Source organism: Hyla sarda, chromosome 9, assembly GCF_029499605.1.
Source record: "Hyla sarda isolate aHylSar1 chromosome 9, aHylSar1.hap1, whole genome shotgun sequence".
Taxonomy (NCBI): Eukaryota; Metazoa; Chordata; class Amphibia; order Anura; family Hylidae; genus Hyla; species Hyla sarda.
This window is the reverse complement of record NC_079197.1, coordinates 4,665,798-4,681,042: the sequence shown is the minus strand read 5'-3', so window position 1 is coordinate 4,681,042 and position 15,245 is coordinate 4,665,798. Positions and strand designations below refer to the sequence as shown.

At 48.7% G+C, this 15,245-nt stretch overlaps 2 protein-coding genes across 3 annotated transcripts in view; both read right to left on the bottom strand.

Annotated features, from left to right (window-relative positions):
- NTNG2 (netrin G2) overlaps positions 1-15,245 on the bottom strand; it is a 191,347-nt gene that overhangs the window by 27,088 nt on the left and 149,014 nt on the right. For both annotated transcript variants that reach the window (XM_056540497.1, XM_056540496.1), the window contains one exon: positions 1,313-1,480. In XM_056540497.1, the coding sequence (XP_056396472.1) occupies positions 1,313-1,480 (168 nt within the window). The remainder of the gene's footprint in view (positions 1-1,312; positions 1,481-15,245) is intronic.
- LOC130291581 (tyrosine-protein phosphatase non-receptor type 23-like) lies at positions 5,171-14,394 on the bottom strand. Its single transcript, XM_056540502.1, has 4 exons — positions 13,858-14,394; positions 12,532-12,612; positions 5,771-5,836; positions 5,171-5,646 (listed from the first exon to the last, which is right to left on the bottom strand). Exons 1-4 carry the CDS (start codon positions 14,090-14,092, stop codon positions 5,567-5,569), a joined length of 462 nt encoding a protein of 153 aa, XP_056396477.1. The 5' UTR covers positions 14,093-14,394; the 3' UTR covers positions 5,171-5,566.

Genomic DNA, 15,245 nt, shown 5'->3' with positions numbered 1-15,245 from the left:
TAGTAGTTATATTCTTGTATATAGGAGCAGTATTATAGTAGTTATATTCTTGTATATAGGAGGCAGTATTTCAGTACTTTCCACCTGCAAAGTGCCTGCTTGTGGAGAACTGCCGGGCATTACAGGACAGTAGTTAATGGCGCCAGCACTTTATTTCCAGGTAATATTATTAGTCGTGTATGGGGGTTGAGCAGCCACTTCTGCTGTTAGGAGTTTGTTAAGCGTCAGGATAATATATGGCGGGAATATTGTGATCCACCGGAGTGCTCCGCGGCGCTCAGACGCTCTACTCTTCATAGTAATGTAATTACGGCGCCCTCCCGGGCCATTACTCAGCAGCGCGTCTCCGCAGTCACCAGCTCGGTGCAGACCTCTAATGTGTTTAAGGCTTGTCTTTATTCAGAAGTGAGTGAATTATTCTCCGCCGCTGCAGAAGGGACACTAATTGTAAGTGACGGAACACAGAACAGGGACAGATGGGGGGGGGGGGGGGCAGCATCGCAACATCTGACATCTCATCTGTATACAACTTATAAGTATCTATAGAATGGGCTGACAGAGACGACATGACTGAGATTTACACCCTCCAGCGTTCAGACTGCCCCCTAAAGGCCTGTATAAGTATAATAGGGGGCGACCTCTGGGTACAATCTAAGAGACTAAGTAAATTATAATAAAGTCAGTGAGACATGTGAGGAGATGGGTGGGGGGTGGGGGTGATATCGCTGAGCTGTTGGCGTCCATTCAAGTCACAACTTTAGGCTGTGGGGTAGTGTGGTTTGTGTGGTATTGTGCCCCCTAACCCAACTGGGCAAATGAAGTGAGTGGAGATACATAGTATACTGCTGCTGCTATCTTTATGTGATCAGGATATACAGGATATATATACGGTAGTTATACACCTCCCCTTTAGCCCTATCTGTATACTGCTGCTATTTCTATGGGATCAGGATGTCTAGTAGCTATATACCTCCCCTCCAGCTCTATCTGTATACTGCTGCTATTTATGGGATCAGGATATATAATCGGTATATACCTCCCCCAGCTCTATCTGTATACTGCTGCTGCTATCTCTATGGCAGTGTTTCCCAGTAGAATGCTCTCTGGGCATGTAATGCATTCCTTCTCCTCAGAGTTACCTTGCATTAACTTCATGAATTTTTCTACGACCCTCCCCTAAATCCATAAGCCATTCAGACCCTTATTGGGTAATTTGTGCAGCTGCATTATACCGCATTGGGTATACAAGACCCCCCTTCTAGTGCCCGCCATCACATGTGAGGGTGTCCTGTGCGGCTGACATATAACTTACGTATGCAGACATTCTCGTCATCCAGCTCGGCTGTAATGTTGCGGTAGAAGCCTAGGCGGCAGTGCTGGCAGTGCTGGCCCCGAGTATTGTGCTTACAGCTGACACAAGTGACCACATTCAGGAAGTCGATAAAACTGCATCGGCTGGAATGTCCGTAACACTCGCAGTCTGGAAAAGGAGAGAGAAAAACTGAATGAGGACCAATGATGGAGAACCCGACTCCTCTGCGACCTGGGATGTCCAGTGACCTAATGGGGGCGACACACCTGAACCTTATTGTTGGGTGTAAAGACTTCACGCCTGTTCAAATGTGGCATTCTTTGGCGCGGTGTCTGAAATTGCTGCAGTGTGAACACAACCTTATTCAATGAAGCAAGATGGATGACAGTAGGCCCCATTGGGTAACTTAGGACTGGGTGAAACGAGGGCAGCGGCCTCCACAACGGCCAAGAATCCGATACAATTCTTGCCGAATTTACCATTGCCTGACAAATTCTTTCTCTCGCCCTTTCCACCAGGTCGGTGTCACCTAAAGTCATCGTCGTCACCGGTGAATCACCATTCCCCGAAGCTCGCTGATGTTTCAATCACACTTCGCTCTATGCAGATGGGACGGCGCCAGATCCGTGACCTTGCCGGGGGCGACGGACGTTGTAACCAGATTTAATCAGAACACCGCACATGTAAGTGTCAATCTCCCCGCGGCTCGGCCTCAGGGCAGGAGCCAAGGGCAGCGACTACTTCACAAGGATGATTCTGATGAAGGTCTCGGAGGGACATCCCAAAGTCACAAGGAGTCGACGGGAACATTGGAACTGGACGCAATTGGCGTGCGAGGTGATGACAAGTCATGCAGGTGTCAGGGAGGTGGGACGAGGACATGATGAAGTCCAACACATTCAGACAACCACACGCAGAAACCCACCCACCCCAATAACAATAGGACCCCTAACAGGTGACCATTACTTCTCATACAGACGAGAAAATTAATTCATCACCAAATTATTTCTAAATTTCCCCCAAAATTTTGGCGAATATCTGCAAAGAGATTGGTTACGAACAAGTCTTTACATATGTCCTGCCTTGTCCATCACATGTCATACTGTATCTGGTGCTGGGGACCCTACAAAGAACCAGAATCCCAGGAGACCTCAGAGGGGGTCACTCAGGATATCGGGGACACTTCTGATTCGGACCGAATTGAATCTGACCCGACGCGACATTTTAGGAAGTTCCCTTATCTCTACTCTGATCGTCTTCTTCTCAGATCTTGGGGACTGTTGTAGGTTTACACCCCGGTCCTAAGGTTGCTCCATGACCAGGATAAAAGTCATTGGGGGACATTTATCAATGTTGGTCTAAGGTAGTAAAGATTTTACGGAAAATGCAGAAAATCTTCACCTCTCTTTGATCTTGGCACCGATCCAAAACTGGCCCTAAACTATTGCAAATAGTTAAAAACTGCAGAAGGTACACACATCACACCACCTAGCCGGTTTCACACTCCAAATGGACACGTTTCGAGCGCATGCGCTCGAAACGTGTCCATTTGGAGTGTGAAACCGGCTAGGTGGTGGGATGTGTGTACCTTCTGCAGTTTTAAACGATTTGCAATAGTTTTAAAGGAATTGCTGGAAAATCTATTTCTTCGTTATCGCAAAAGTAAAGATTTTACCCCTGTTTGCTTGGTGTATTGTTTGCACAGTTGCTCAAAATATACCAAAAAGGCGCACGGGACCTGATAAATTTTGTGCAATTATAGAAACCAGTGAGCTGCAGAGATTGGTTTAAAGGGGTTTAAAACTTTTTTTTTTATCCACTGGTGCCAGAAAGTTAAACGGATTTGTAAAGTACTTCTATTAAAAAATCTTAATCCTTCCAGTACTTATAAGCTGCTGAATACTACAGAGGAAATTCTGTTCTTTTTGGAACACAGAGCTCTCTGCTGACATCACGGGCACAGTGCTCTCTGCTGACATCTCTGTCCATTTTAGGAACTGTCCAGAGCAGCATATGTTTACTATGGGGATTTTCTCCTACTCTGGACAGTTCCTGAAATGGACAGAGATGTCAGCAGAGAGCACTGTGCTCATGATGTCAGCAGAGAGCTCTGTGTTCCAAAAGGAAAAGAATTTCCTCTGTAGTATTCAGCAGCTAATAAGTACCTGAAGGATTAAGATAGAATTTTTTTAATAGAAGTAATTTACAAATCTGTTTAACTTTCTGGCACCAGTTGATTTAAAAAATAAAATAAATTTTTTTTCACCGGAGTACCCCTTTAATGCCTAAGGCCATAGGTGAATCAGCTCGGTGACATCTCCAGCTCTACAATGGACTGGTAGCCATTTCTATTAGGACTACCAGATGGCACCATGGACCCAGTATAGGGCCATGGGTGGCTTGTAACCACGTATGGCTGGTGGAGACATCTTTATCCTTAAAGCGTTTGTCATGGAAAGAACTTTTGATATGTTCTAGGGGAGAGAAGCAGGTGGATGCTCTGTGTCTGTGAGATAAGGACAACCCCATAGACTTACATCAGTGTTTCCCAACCGGGGTGCCTCCAGCTGTTGCAAAACTACAATTCCCAGCATACCCGGACAGCCAACGGCAGTCCGAGCATGCTGGGAGTTGTAGTTTTGCAAGATCTGGAGGCACCCCGGTTGGGAATCGCTGACTTACATTATGAGTCCGTCCTGGTCATGTAACAGAGTCGGGAGAGAACACGGTAAGGGCGCACTTCTCCCGGCTCGTTCTCATGATCTACAATGGCAGCGTCCATTTAAAGGTCCAACTGGGTCTTAAGAGATAACTTGCTGGGACCCTCAGCAACAATGTCCAACACCCCGCCCCCTACAACAGTGTCCCCCAACAACCCCCCCCCCCAAACAATAGTGTCCCCAACACCCCCCCACCAACAGTGTCCCCCCAACACCCCCCCACCAACAGTATCTCCCAACACCCCGCCCCCTACAACTGTGTCCCCCATCACCCCCCCACCAACAGTGTCCCCCAACACCCCCCCACCAACAGTGTCCCCCAACAACCCCCCCACAACAGTGTCCCCCAACACCCCCCCACCAACAGTGTCCCCCAACAACCCCCCACAACAGTGTCTCCCAACACACCCCCCCCTCAAACAATAGTGTCCCCAACACCCCCCCACCAACAGTGTCCCCCCAACACCCCCCCACCAACAGTATCCCCCAACATCCCGCCCCCTACAACTGTGTCCCCCCCCACCAACAGTATCCCCCAACACCCCTCCACCAACAGTGTCCCCCAACACACACCCCCAACAATAGTGTCCCCAACACCCCCCCACAAACAGTGTCCCCCAACACACCCCCCCACAACAGTGTCTCCCAACACCCCCCCCAAACAATAGTGTCCCCAACACCCCCCCACCAACAATGTCACCCAACACCCCCCCACCAACAGTATCCCCCAACACCCCGCCCCCTACAACAGTGTCCCCCAAACCCCCCCACCAACAGTGTCCCCCAACACACACCCCCACCAACAGTGTCCCCCCAACACCCCCCCACCAACAGTGTCCCCCCAACACCCCCCCACCAACAGTATCCCCCAACACTCCGCCCCCTACAACAGTGTCCCCCAACACCCCGCCCCACCAACAGTGTCCCCCAACACCCCCCAACAACAGTGTCCCCCAACACCCCCCCCCAACAACAGTGTCCCCCAGCAACCACCCCCCCAACAACAGTGTCCCCCCAACACCTCCCCCAACAACAGTGTCCCCCAACACCCCTCCCACCAACAATAGTGTCCCCCAACAACAGTGTCCGCTAACAACAGCGTCCCCCAACGAGAACCCCCCCCCAACAACAGTGTTCCCCAAACAGTGACTCTTCAGCTGCTGCAAAATTACAACTCCCATCTGGCAAAGACGGTAAGATAAGATAAGAGTTGTAGTTTTGCAAATGCTGGAGCCTCAGATTGGGTGACCACTGTGCTACAGCAAATGTAGATGGACGTAGCTCTATGTAAAAGCCAGTGGTCCTATATGGACCTCTCTAAGACCACTATATACCCCAATAGGCAGGGGCGTAGCTATAGAGACAGCAGTTGCCCTGGGGCCCCAAATAACATCTGCCTCATAAGAGACCAGTATTATATTTGGGATATGGGGCCCTGTTGCAGATCTTGCCTCGGGGCCCAGAAGCTACAAGCTACACCTCTGCCAGTAGGGGGTAAATAATGTAGTCCCACCAGGACAGACAAACCTTGGGTCTAACCAGTACCTTTTGGACTCTTGAAAGTATCGGTGACATAGGCCGGAGTTGGTGCAGGACCAATGACAATTCTTGACGCTTGAATTTAGAGAAATCAGATAGGATTATTGCGGCCATCGATACGTAACACACGGATCTAGGCTACGGTCTGCGGCTAACACAACACTTCTAGTCTATGGGGTTCCTGTGGGGGTTACGATACCTGTTTTGTGGTGTTTCTTGGCAGGTGATGGTGTTGATGGCGCCTCCCTGTGGATCGGCGGGTTAGCTGTGTGTTATAAATGGAGGAAGTGAGGGACGGGAGAAACAAGATGAAAGACCAGAAGAACCTCAAGGAGCAGCTACAGGGAGGAGACTAAACCATCAAGGGCGGGTGCAGGGGGGTTGTAGTCCCATAGAAACAAAGCTTAAGCCATCGGGTCATGACAACATTCTACATCTGCTTGCTGTGTCTGAATACAAACCTGACCTGATCCTGCAGACGGCACGACTCTGGGCATCTGTAAGCAATGGAGCTGAAGCTGGCGAGCCACAGGTTGGAGATCACTGCCTTCATATCACATATGGCTGTCAGGGCATGCTGGGAGTTGTAGTTCTGCAACAGCTGGAGAGCTGCAGGTTGGGGAATATTGCTCTACAAGCTGCACCCTATCTAAGGTAGCAGAACAGAGAGCCAGGCTGTAGCAGTAGACTGTGCTAGGCCTCAACTTACCTTCTATGTGGTCATGGTGATCATTGTTGGGATCATAGTGGCGGTGATCAGTGCTGTGATTATTCTTGGGATCATGGTGATCATTCCTGGGATCATGATCATTCTTGGGATCATGGTGATTATTGAAGGGATCATTGATGTGATCATGGTGATCATTCTTGTTATCATTCTTGGGATCATGGTGATCAATCTTGGGATCATGGTGATTATTGTAGGGATCATTGTTGCGATCATGGTGATCATTCTTGGGATCATGGTGATTATTGTTGCGATCATGGTGATCATTCTTGTTCTCATTGTTGCGATCATGGTGATCATTCTTGGGATCATGGTGATTATTGTTGTGATCATTGTTGCGGTCATGGTGATCAATCTTGGGATCATGGTGTTCATTCTTGTTATCATTGTTGAGATCATGGCGGTGGTGATCATTGTTCTGATCAGTGTTGCGATCATGCTGATCATTCTTGCGATCAGTGTTGCGATCATGGTGATCATTCTTGCGATCAGTGTTGCGATCATGGTGATCCTTCTTGCGATCAGTGTTGCGATCATGGTGATCATTGTCTTGATCATTCTTGTAATCATCCTCTTGGTCATCATTGTTGTGATCATAGTTGGGATCATGGTGGCGGTGATCATTGTTGGGATCGTGCTGTTGGTGATCAGAGTTGGGATCATGGTGGCGGTGATGATTGTTGGGATCGTGCTGTTGGTGATCAGAGTTGGGATCATGGTGGCGGTGATGATTGTTGGGATCGTGCTGGTGGTGATCATAGTTGGGATCATAGTGATCATGGAGATGGTGGTGGGATTTCCTGGATGGAGGGGAGCCCACCCGTTGGGGGGCCACAACAGAAGGGCCTGTGTGCTCTGGCAATGAAGCTGACACAGAAGAAGTGCAGTTTAGCATTGCTCTCCGAATGTAAGAGGAATCCACATTGAGTTCCCTACATGGACCCCATTCAGAGGACCTGGTGGTGAGGAGGCCGGATACAGACTACAGTAAAGGCTTCTTTCACACTACTGTTGGGACATGGCAGTGTGACGGCCCTCGGGGGAATAGCGGGAAAAAAAATATTGCATGTGTCGTCTTTTTCGCTACTCCCGCTATAATATAACTGCACCTGAAGGATCCCATTATAGTAAATGGGATCCATCGGGACCCATTATTGCCCTTTGTGCCCCATTCAGATAATGTCCGTTAAAGGCAAAAAAAAAAAAAAAAAAGAACCTGACGGCCATTTAAGGTCGGGGCACAACAACAGTGTGAAAGTAGCCAAACTCTGCAGTGCACTGATCATGGTGGTCACTGAACTCTGCAGCGCACTGATCATGGTGGTCACTAAACTCTGCAGCGCACTGATCATGGTGGTCACTGAACTCTGCAGCGCACTGATCATGGTGGTCACTAAACTCTGCAGTGCACTGATCATGGTGGTCACTGAACTCTGCAGCGCACTGATCATGGTGGTCACTGAACTCTGCAGCGCACTGATCATGGTGGTCACTAAACTCTGCAGCGCACTGATTCATAGTGGTCACTAAACTCTGCCGCGCACTGATCATGGTGGTCTCTGAACTCTGCAGCGCACTGATCATGGTGGTCACTAAACTCTGCAGCGCACTGATCATGGTGGTCACTGAACTCTGCAGTGCATTGATCATGGTGTCACTGAACTCCGCAGCGCACTGATCATGGTGGTCTCTGAACTCTGCAGCGCACTGATCATGGTGGTCACTGAACTCTGCTGCGCACTGATCATGGTGGTCACTGAACTCTGCAGTGCACTGATCATGGTGGTCACTAAACTCTGCCGCGCACTGATCATGGTGGTCTCTGAACTCTGCAGCGCACTGATCATGGTGGTCACTAAACTCTGCAGCGCACTGATCATGGTGGTCACTGAACTCTGCAGTGCATTGATCATGGTGTCACTGAACTCCGCAGCGCACTGATCATGGTGGTCTCTGAACTCTGCAGCGCACTGATCATGGTGGTCTCTGAACTCTGCAGTGCACTGATCATGGTGGTCACTGAACTCTGCAGCGCACTGATCATGGTGGTCACTAAACTCTGCAGTGCACTGATTCATAGTGGTCACTAAACTCTGCCGCGCACTGATCATGGTGGTCTCTGAACTCTGCAGCGCACTGATCATGGTGGTCACTAAACTCTGCAGCGCACTGATCATGGTGGTCACTGAACTCTGCAGTGCATTGATCATGGTGTCACTGAACTCCGCAGCGCACTGATCATGGTGGTCTCTGAACTCTGCAGCGCACTGATCATGGTGGTCACTGAACTCTGCAGCGCACTGATCATGGTGGTCACTGAACTCTGCAGCGCACTGATCATGGTGGTCAGTAAACTCTGCAGCGCACTGATCATGGTGGTCTCTGAACTCTGCAGCGCACTGATCATGGTGGTCGCTGAACTCTGCAGCGCACTGATCATGGTGGTCACTAAACTCTGCAGCGCACTGATCATGGTGGTCACTGAACTCTGCAGTGCATTGATCATGGTGTCACTGAACTCCGCAGCGCACTGATCATGGTGGTCTCTGAACTCTGCAGCGCACTGATCATGGTGGTCACTGAACTCTGCAGCGCACTGATCATGGTGGTCACTGAACTCTGCAGCGCACTGATCATGGTGGTCAGTAAACTCTGCAGCGCACTGATCATGGTGGTCTCTGAACTCTGCAGCGCACTGATCATGGTGGTCACTGAACTCTGCAGCGCACTGATCATGGTGGTCAGTAAACTCTGCAGCGCACTGATCATGGTGGTCTCTGAACTCTGCAGCGCACTGATCATGGTGGTCGCTGAACTCTGCAGCGCACTGATCATGGTGGTCACTAAACTCTGCAGCGCACTGATCATGGTGGTCTCTGAACTCTGCAGCGCACTGATCATGGTGGTCACTGAACTCTGCAGCGCACTGATCATGGTGGTCACTAAACTCTGCAGTGCACTGATCATGGTGGTCACTAAACTCTGCAGCGCACTGATCATGGTGGTCTCTGAACTCTGCAGCGCACTGATCATGGTGGTCACTGAACTCTGCAGCGCACTGATCATGGTGGTCACTGAACTCTGTAGCGCACTGATCATGGTGGTCACTAAACTCTGCAGCGCACTGATCATGGTGGTCACTAAACTCTGCAGTGCACTGATCATGGTGTCACTGAACTCCGCAGCGCACTGATCATGGTGGTCACTGAACTCTGCAGCGCACTGATCATGGTGGTCACTGAACTCTGCAGTGCATTGATCATGGTGGTCACTAAACTCTGCAGCGCACTGATCATGGTGTCACTGAACTCCGCAGCGCACTGATCATGGTGTCACTGAACTCTGCAGCGCACTGATCATGATGTGCCGTGTGTTTTCACTGGTGATAAAGATGGCCGGGGCTCAGGGTGCAGATGGCGTCAGGAGTGCGGCTGAGTTTTCGGCAGGTTGTTTCAGGCATCAGATGTTATATTAGGATCGTACATAATATTCTAGTTATAACTCTAATTCTATTAAATTAAAGGAGTATTCCGGTATAAAAAAAACTTTAACTAAATAATTTAACTAATAATGCTATCATCCCAAGATATATAACTTACTAATAGTGTTATTACTAATTGTACTGGCTTCAGAGCGTTTTTGCTTATAATACCTTTGACAGGAAGTTGTGTAGACCTCTCATTGTCAATGGGCTGTTATCTCCAGTTCCCTGGTTCCTCCCTCTTTCCTGAAAGGAAGTTGTGTAGTCCTCTCATTGTCAGTGTGGTGTTGTCTCCAGCTCCCCATTTCCTCCCTCTCTCCTGACAGGAAGTTGTATAGTCCTCTCATGGTCAGTGTGGCATTGTCTCAGCAGCTCCCAGTTCCTCCCTTTTTCCTGACAGGAAGTTTTGTAGTTCTTTTATTGTCATTGCAGTGTTGTCTCAGCAGCTCCCTGCCTCCTCCCTTTCTCCTGAGATGATGCATCATCCTCTTTGGTCTCAGGAGGCGTGGCTGGATCTTATCTCCGAGCTATAGCCCCACCCCCTGCGTGATGTCATCACATCTGACCAGCCCCTACAGTTACATCACCATCTCTCATATACACATATATCGGTATTTGGATATTTAGTGAAGAATGAGGTGTGATTCCAGCATGCTGCCTTATGATGAACAATGCCACAGGCAGAGGAGCAGTCAGGGAATGAATACATCAGGTGCTGCAGCCTCACTGATGCAACAGTCTGCTGTAAAATGAGATGTTCTGCAGCAGCTCTAGGTGGGAAACTGTCAGGAGTGCTGTGGGAGGGGAGCAGACAGGGTGGGAGGACTGTGATGAATACCTGAGGGACAGCAATGCATTCTGGGACTTTTCCTACAAAACTATATATGTCAATCTGCTCGGCACCTCCTGCTCTATAACATGACGCCTGCGGATCAGACTACACGTACAATTGGACAGGGTCCCTTTAATACATAAAATTGCTGGGTCCGGGCGTGATCTATGGGTCTGACAGCCGAAGGGTTATGAGAGTCGTGCGCGACATATAAAACGCGGCGGGCGGCCGATCTGACTAGAGAAGAGCTTTGTGTGAACGTCCTGGATACCATAGGACAGGTGGCAGTAGCCATGGGGCAGTAGTCTTTGGACCGAGTTACCATGGTAACAGCCCCCCCCTCCTCCATTAGCGTCTATCAGATCGTTTGATCAGTCGTGATGAGACGGGCCGCGAGCACTAAGGGGGCTGTCTGACCATCGCCCCCCAGCATACAAGTATTAGGCTTATAGCCCAAGTAAAAAAAATGCAATAGACTAGGACAGTGGTCTCCAAACTGTGGCCCTCCAGATGTTGCAAAACTACAACTCCCAGCATGCCCGGACAGCCCTTTGCTGTCCGGGCATGCTGGAAGTTGTAGTTTTGCAACAACTGGAGGGCCACAGTTTGATGACCACTGGACTAGGAATTGCCCACATTGCTCCTAGCAAAATCATTGGTACAGGGGTCCTAGGGGTTTGGGGGTCCCTGTTTTACAGGACCCTTTACACACCATTTGCAGCCCTCTGCACTTTTGTAATCCTCTTCCTCAGATTGGGGTGTTGCTATACGTGCAGTTTCCTTATACACAGGAATTGGTTTGTAGCCTTCCTCCCCGACCATGTCAGGATCACCACTCCAGGTTGGGCAGTTACTCCGTACTACAAATCCCAGAATGCATTGCTTTCCCTCAGCTCTTTATCACAGTCCTCTCTTACAGCACTTATTCCAGTTCCCTCCCCAGAGCTGCTGCAGGACATCTCATTTCACAGCAGACTATCGCACAGTGAGGTTAAAGCTTCTGCTGTATTCATTCCCTGTCAGCTCCTCTAACTCTGGCATTGTTCAGCACAAGGCAGCATGCCGAAATCACACCTCATTCTTCCCTAAATGTCCTAATAAAGATATACAGTATATGTGGTCTGGTCAGAGGTCATGACATCACTCAGGGGGTGGGGCTAAAGTGCAGAGTCAACATCCAGCCACGCTTCCTGAGACAGCAGAGGATGATGCATGATCTCAGGAGAGAGGGAAGAGCTGGGAGCTGCTGAGACAACACCACACTGACAATGAGAGGACCACACAACTTCCTGTCAGGAGAGAGGGAGGATCCGGGAGCTTCTGAGACAACACCACACTGACAATGAGAGGACTACACAACTTTCTGTCAGAAAGGGAGGAGCTAGGGAGCTGGAGACAACACCACACTGACAATGAGAGGACTACACAACTTCCTGTCAGGAGAGAGAGGAGTCGGGAGCTGGAGACAACACTATACTGACAATGAGAGGACTACACAACTTCCTGTCAGAGAGGGAGGAGTCGGGAGCTGGAGACAACACTACACTGACAATGAGAGGACTACACAACTTCCTGTTAGGAGAGAGGGAGGATCCGGGAGCTTCTGAGACAACACCACACTGACAATGAGAGACATTACTTCCTGTCAGGAGAGAGAGAGGAGTCGGGAGCTAGAGACAACACTACACTGACAATGAGAGGACTACACAACTTCCTGTCAAAAGGCAATCACAAAAGATTATGTGATAACACGGTACAGTTGTATGTCTTGTAAATACAATTTTCTGACAGCGGAGTACCCCTTTAATGAATTGGCCTGACCTATCACTGCCCTCCTTCCTTACATTAGGATTGTCATTGTTACAGCACATAGGACTGCGCACCCCAGATGGGACTGTCGTATAGCCGCCATGGACATACCTCGTATCCTTTCAGGAAGTTCCTGACGCTGGAGCTTAGGATCCAGCAATGGAGGAGTCGGTGAAATCCGGGGTGCGGGCGCTTCAAACAAACAGATGAGACAATGAGAACTACGGGTTTTGGGAATAGGGATCAGCGTTGCCTCCTAGAAATAGCAGAGAGCAGCGGCTACAGAGTAGGCAGGACTAAAAAAAATCACAGCTGCCTTTTTCAAAAACAGCGCCGCACTTGTTCACAGGTTGTGTGTGGTATCGCAACTAGGCCCAATTTATCTAGAAGCGAATGCTCTGCAATACCAGACACAACCTATGCACAGGTGTGGCGCTGTTTATAGAAGACAGCTGCCGTGTGTTTCTAATCGAGGACAAGTGTAGTACATGATACACGTTCCCTCTTTTGTTGGCACAGAAGTAATAGGGCCCCAAAATATTTATTCCTTACAGCCCATATCAACCTTATCATGGGCCCCATTACAGTGGCATGCTCAGCTTTCATGGCCGGGTTGGGGGCTAATGGGGGGGTCAGAAGTTAACACTGCCAGGGGTAATCCAAAAGTTGGAACTTCCTTAAAGGGGTACTCCTGTGGAAAACTTTTTTTTTTTTTTTTTAAATCAACTGGCGCCAGAAAGTTAAACAGATTTGTAAATCGCTTTTATTAAAAAATCTTAATCCTTCCAGTACTTTTTAGGGGCTGTATACTAAAGAGAAATCCAAAAAAGAAATGCATTTCCTCTGAAGTCATGACCACAGTGCTCTCTGCTGACCTCTGCTGGCCATTTTAGGAACTGTCCAGAGCAGCATATGTTTGCTATGGGGATTTTCTCCTGCTCTGGACAGTTCCTAAAATGGCCAGCAGAGGTCAGCAGAGAGCACTGGTCAGGATATCACAGGAAATGCATTTCTTTTTTGGATTTCTCTTTAGTGTACAGCCCCTAAAAAGTACAGGAAGGATTAAGATTTTTTAATGGAAGCGATTTACAAATCTGTTTAACTTTCTGGCACCAGTTGATTTAAAAAAAAAAAAAAAAAAAAAGTTTTCCCCGGGAGTACCCCTTTAAATACTAATATAAAAGGGCCTTATAATGTGCCCCAAACCCTCAGGTCTACAACAGTGTCTTCCAACCAGGGTGCCTCTAGCTGTTGCAAAACTACAACTCCCAGCATGCCCGGACAGCCGTTGGCTGTCCGGGCATGCTGGGAGTTGTAGTTCTGCAACAGCTGGAGGCATTCTGGATGGGGAAATGCAACTCTACAAGCTGCAGTCTATCTAATGCAGCGGAGCAGAGCATGGCTGTAGCAGTAGACTATCCTAGGTCATAAACTTACCTTCTATGGGGTGATACTGATCATGATGATCATCGTTGGGACCATGGTAGTGGTCATAGGATGTCCTGGAGGGAGGGGAGCCCACCTGGAGGGGGGCCACAACAGAAGGGCCCGTGTGCTCTGGATATGAAGCACAGGAGAAGCACAGTTTAGCATTGCTCTCCGAGTTCCCTTTAAAGACCACTAGGGGTCCCCATACCATCCAGAACACAATCCTGTCCGGCTGTAGCATCATCTTTTGTCCCAGCTGAAGCACAGGCAAGGACAAAGTCCAATCAGTGAGGGCGGGACTAGCATTCCTCTATGCTCACTCCTGTCCTATCAGACTGCAGCATGAAAACAGAGAGGAGGGGTTTCAGAGCAGCCTGCAGTGACTGGAAGAAGAGACCCAGCACAGCACAGCAGACTCAGGGATGGAGTGAATGCATGGTGAGTGAGGGCGGGCTCAGTGCTTTCCTGGGACACGCCCCCTTCCTGAACAGTGGATGTCAGAATGAGTGAGCAGCAGAACAGAGGGATTTGTGAGCCAAATACAGAAGTTAGACACATAAAATAGACAGATAATACATATAAAATAATATAAATATCTGCATGACCAAGTGAGTAACACACATATATATATATATATATATATATATATATATATATATATTATTATTATTATTTTTTTATTTTATTTTTTTTTGTGATATGACAGGTAGGCTTTCATTTTTTTTTTCAAGATCTCTGCTTAATGTCAGTGAATGGAAAATCTCACCTGCAGATTCATGCGGATCTAGTCGGGTTTGTGACAATGTGTCAGTACGTCCCGATAACACAGTGTGTATGACTGCAGGGGGAACGACTGCCAGGACCAAAACTACAACTCTCATGCGCTCTGGGCATGCTGGGAGTTGTAGTTTTACAACAGCTGAAGAGCCATAGGTTGAGGGGGTTACTGGTCTAGGCAAGACTGGCTAAGGCACAAACGTCTTATTAATAGGATACCTGCTTTCTCTTCAGTTTCCTCAATAGGCGCCGTCTCGCGGACCGGATCGTCTGAGATCGCCGTAGACAGCAAACAAACAAAACGTCAGTCCAAAAAAGACATCAAAACATCTACTTTGGTATCTAAGCACTACGAGCAGCGGGTCTACGACTCGTCATCTACAAACCAACGCAACATTCAGCTTCTGGGAGGGTCGGGGGTACTGCAAGCCTGAAGCTTCTATGTACTGACTACTACAGCCGCATACAGGAGTATTTAGAAATCTTACAGTGAGCTCCCCCTAGTGGTGGCTGCAGCCATGTAGAATTTTGTTATGTAACTTTATGTGTATCAGGAAGACTGAGCTCTGACTTCATATATTCTAGACCAGTGGTCTCCAAACTGTGGACCTCCAGCTGTT

Coding starts and splice junctions, on each gene's coding strand:
- LOC130291581 (XM_056540502.1), bottom strand. CDS start 14,092: ATGATGCTACAGCCGGACAGGATTGTGTTCTGGATGGTATGGGGACCC. Junction 5,837..12,531: donor ACTTCCTGAAAGGATACGAG/GTATGTCCATGG, acceptor TATAACACACAG/CTAACCCGCCGATCCACAGG. Junction 5,647..5,770: donor CAAGAAACACCACAAAACAG/GTATCGTAACCC, acceptor TCTAAATTCAAG/CGTCAAGAATTGTCATTGGT.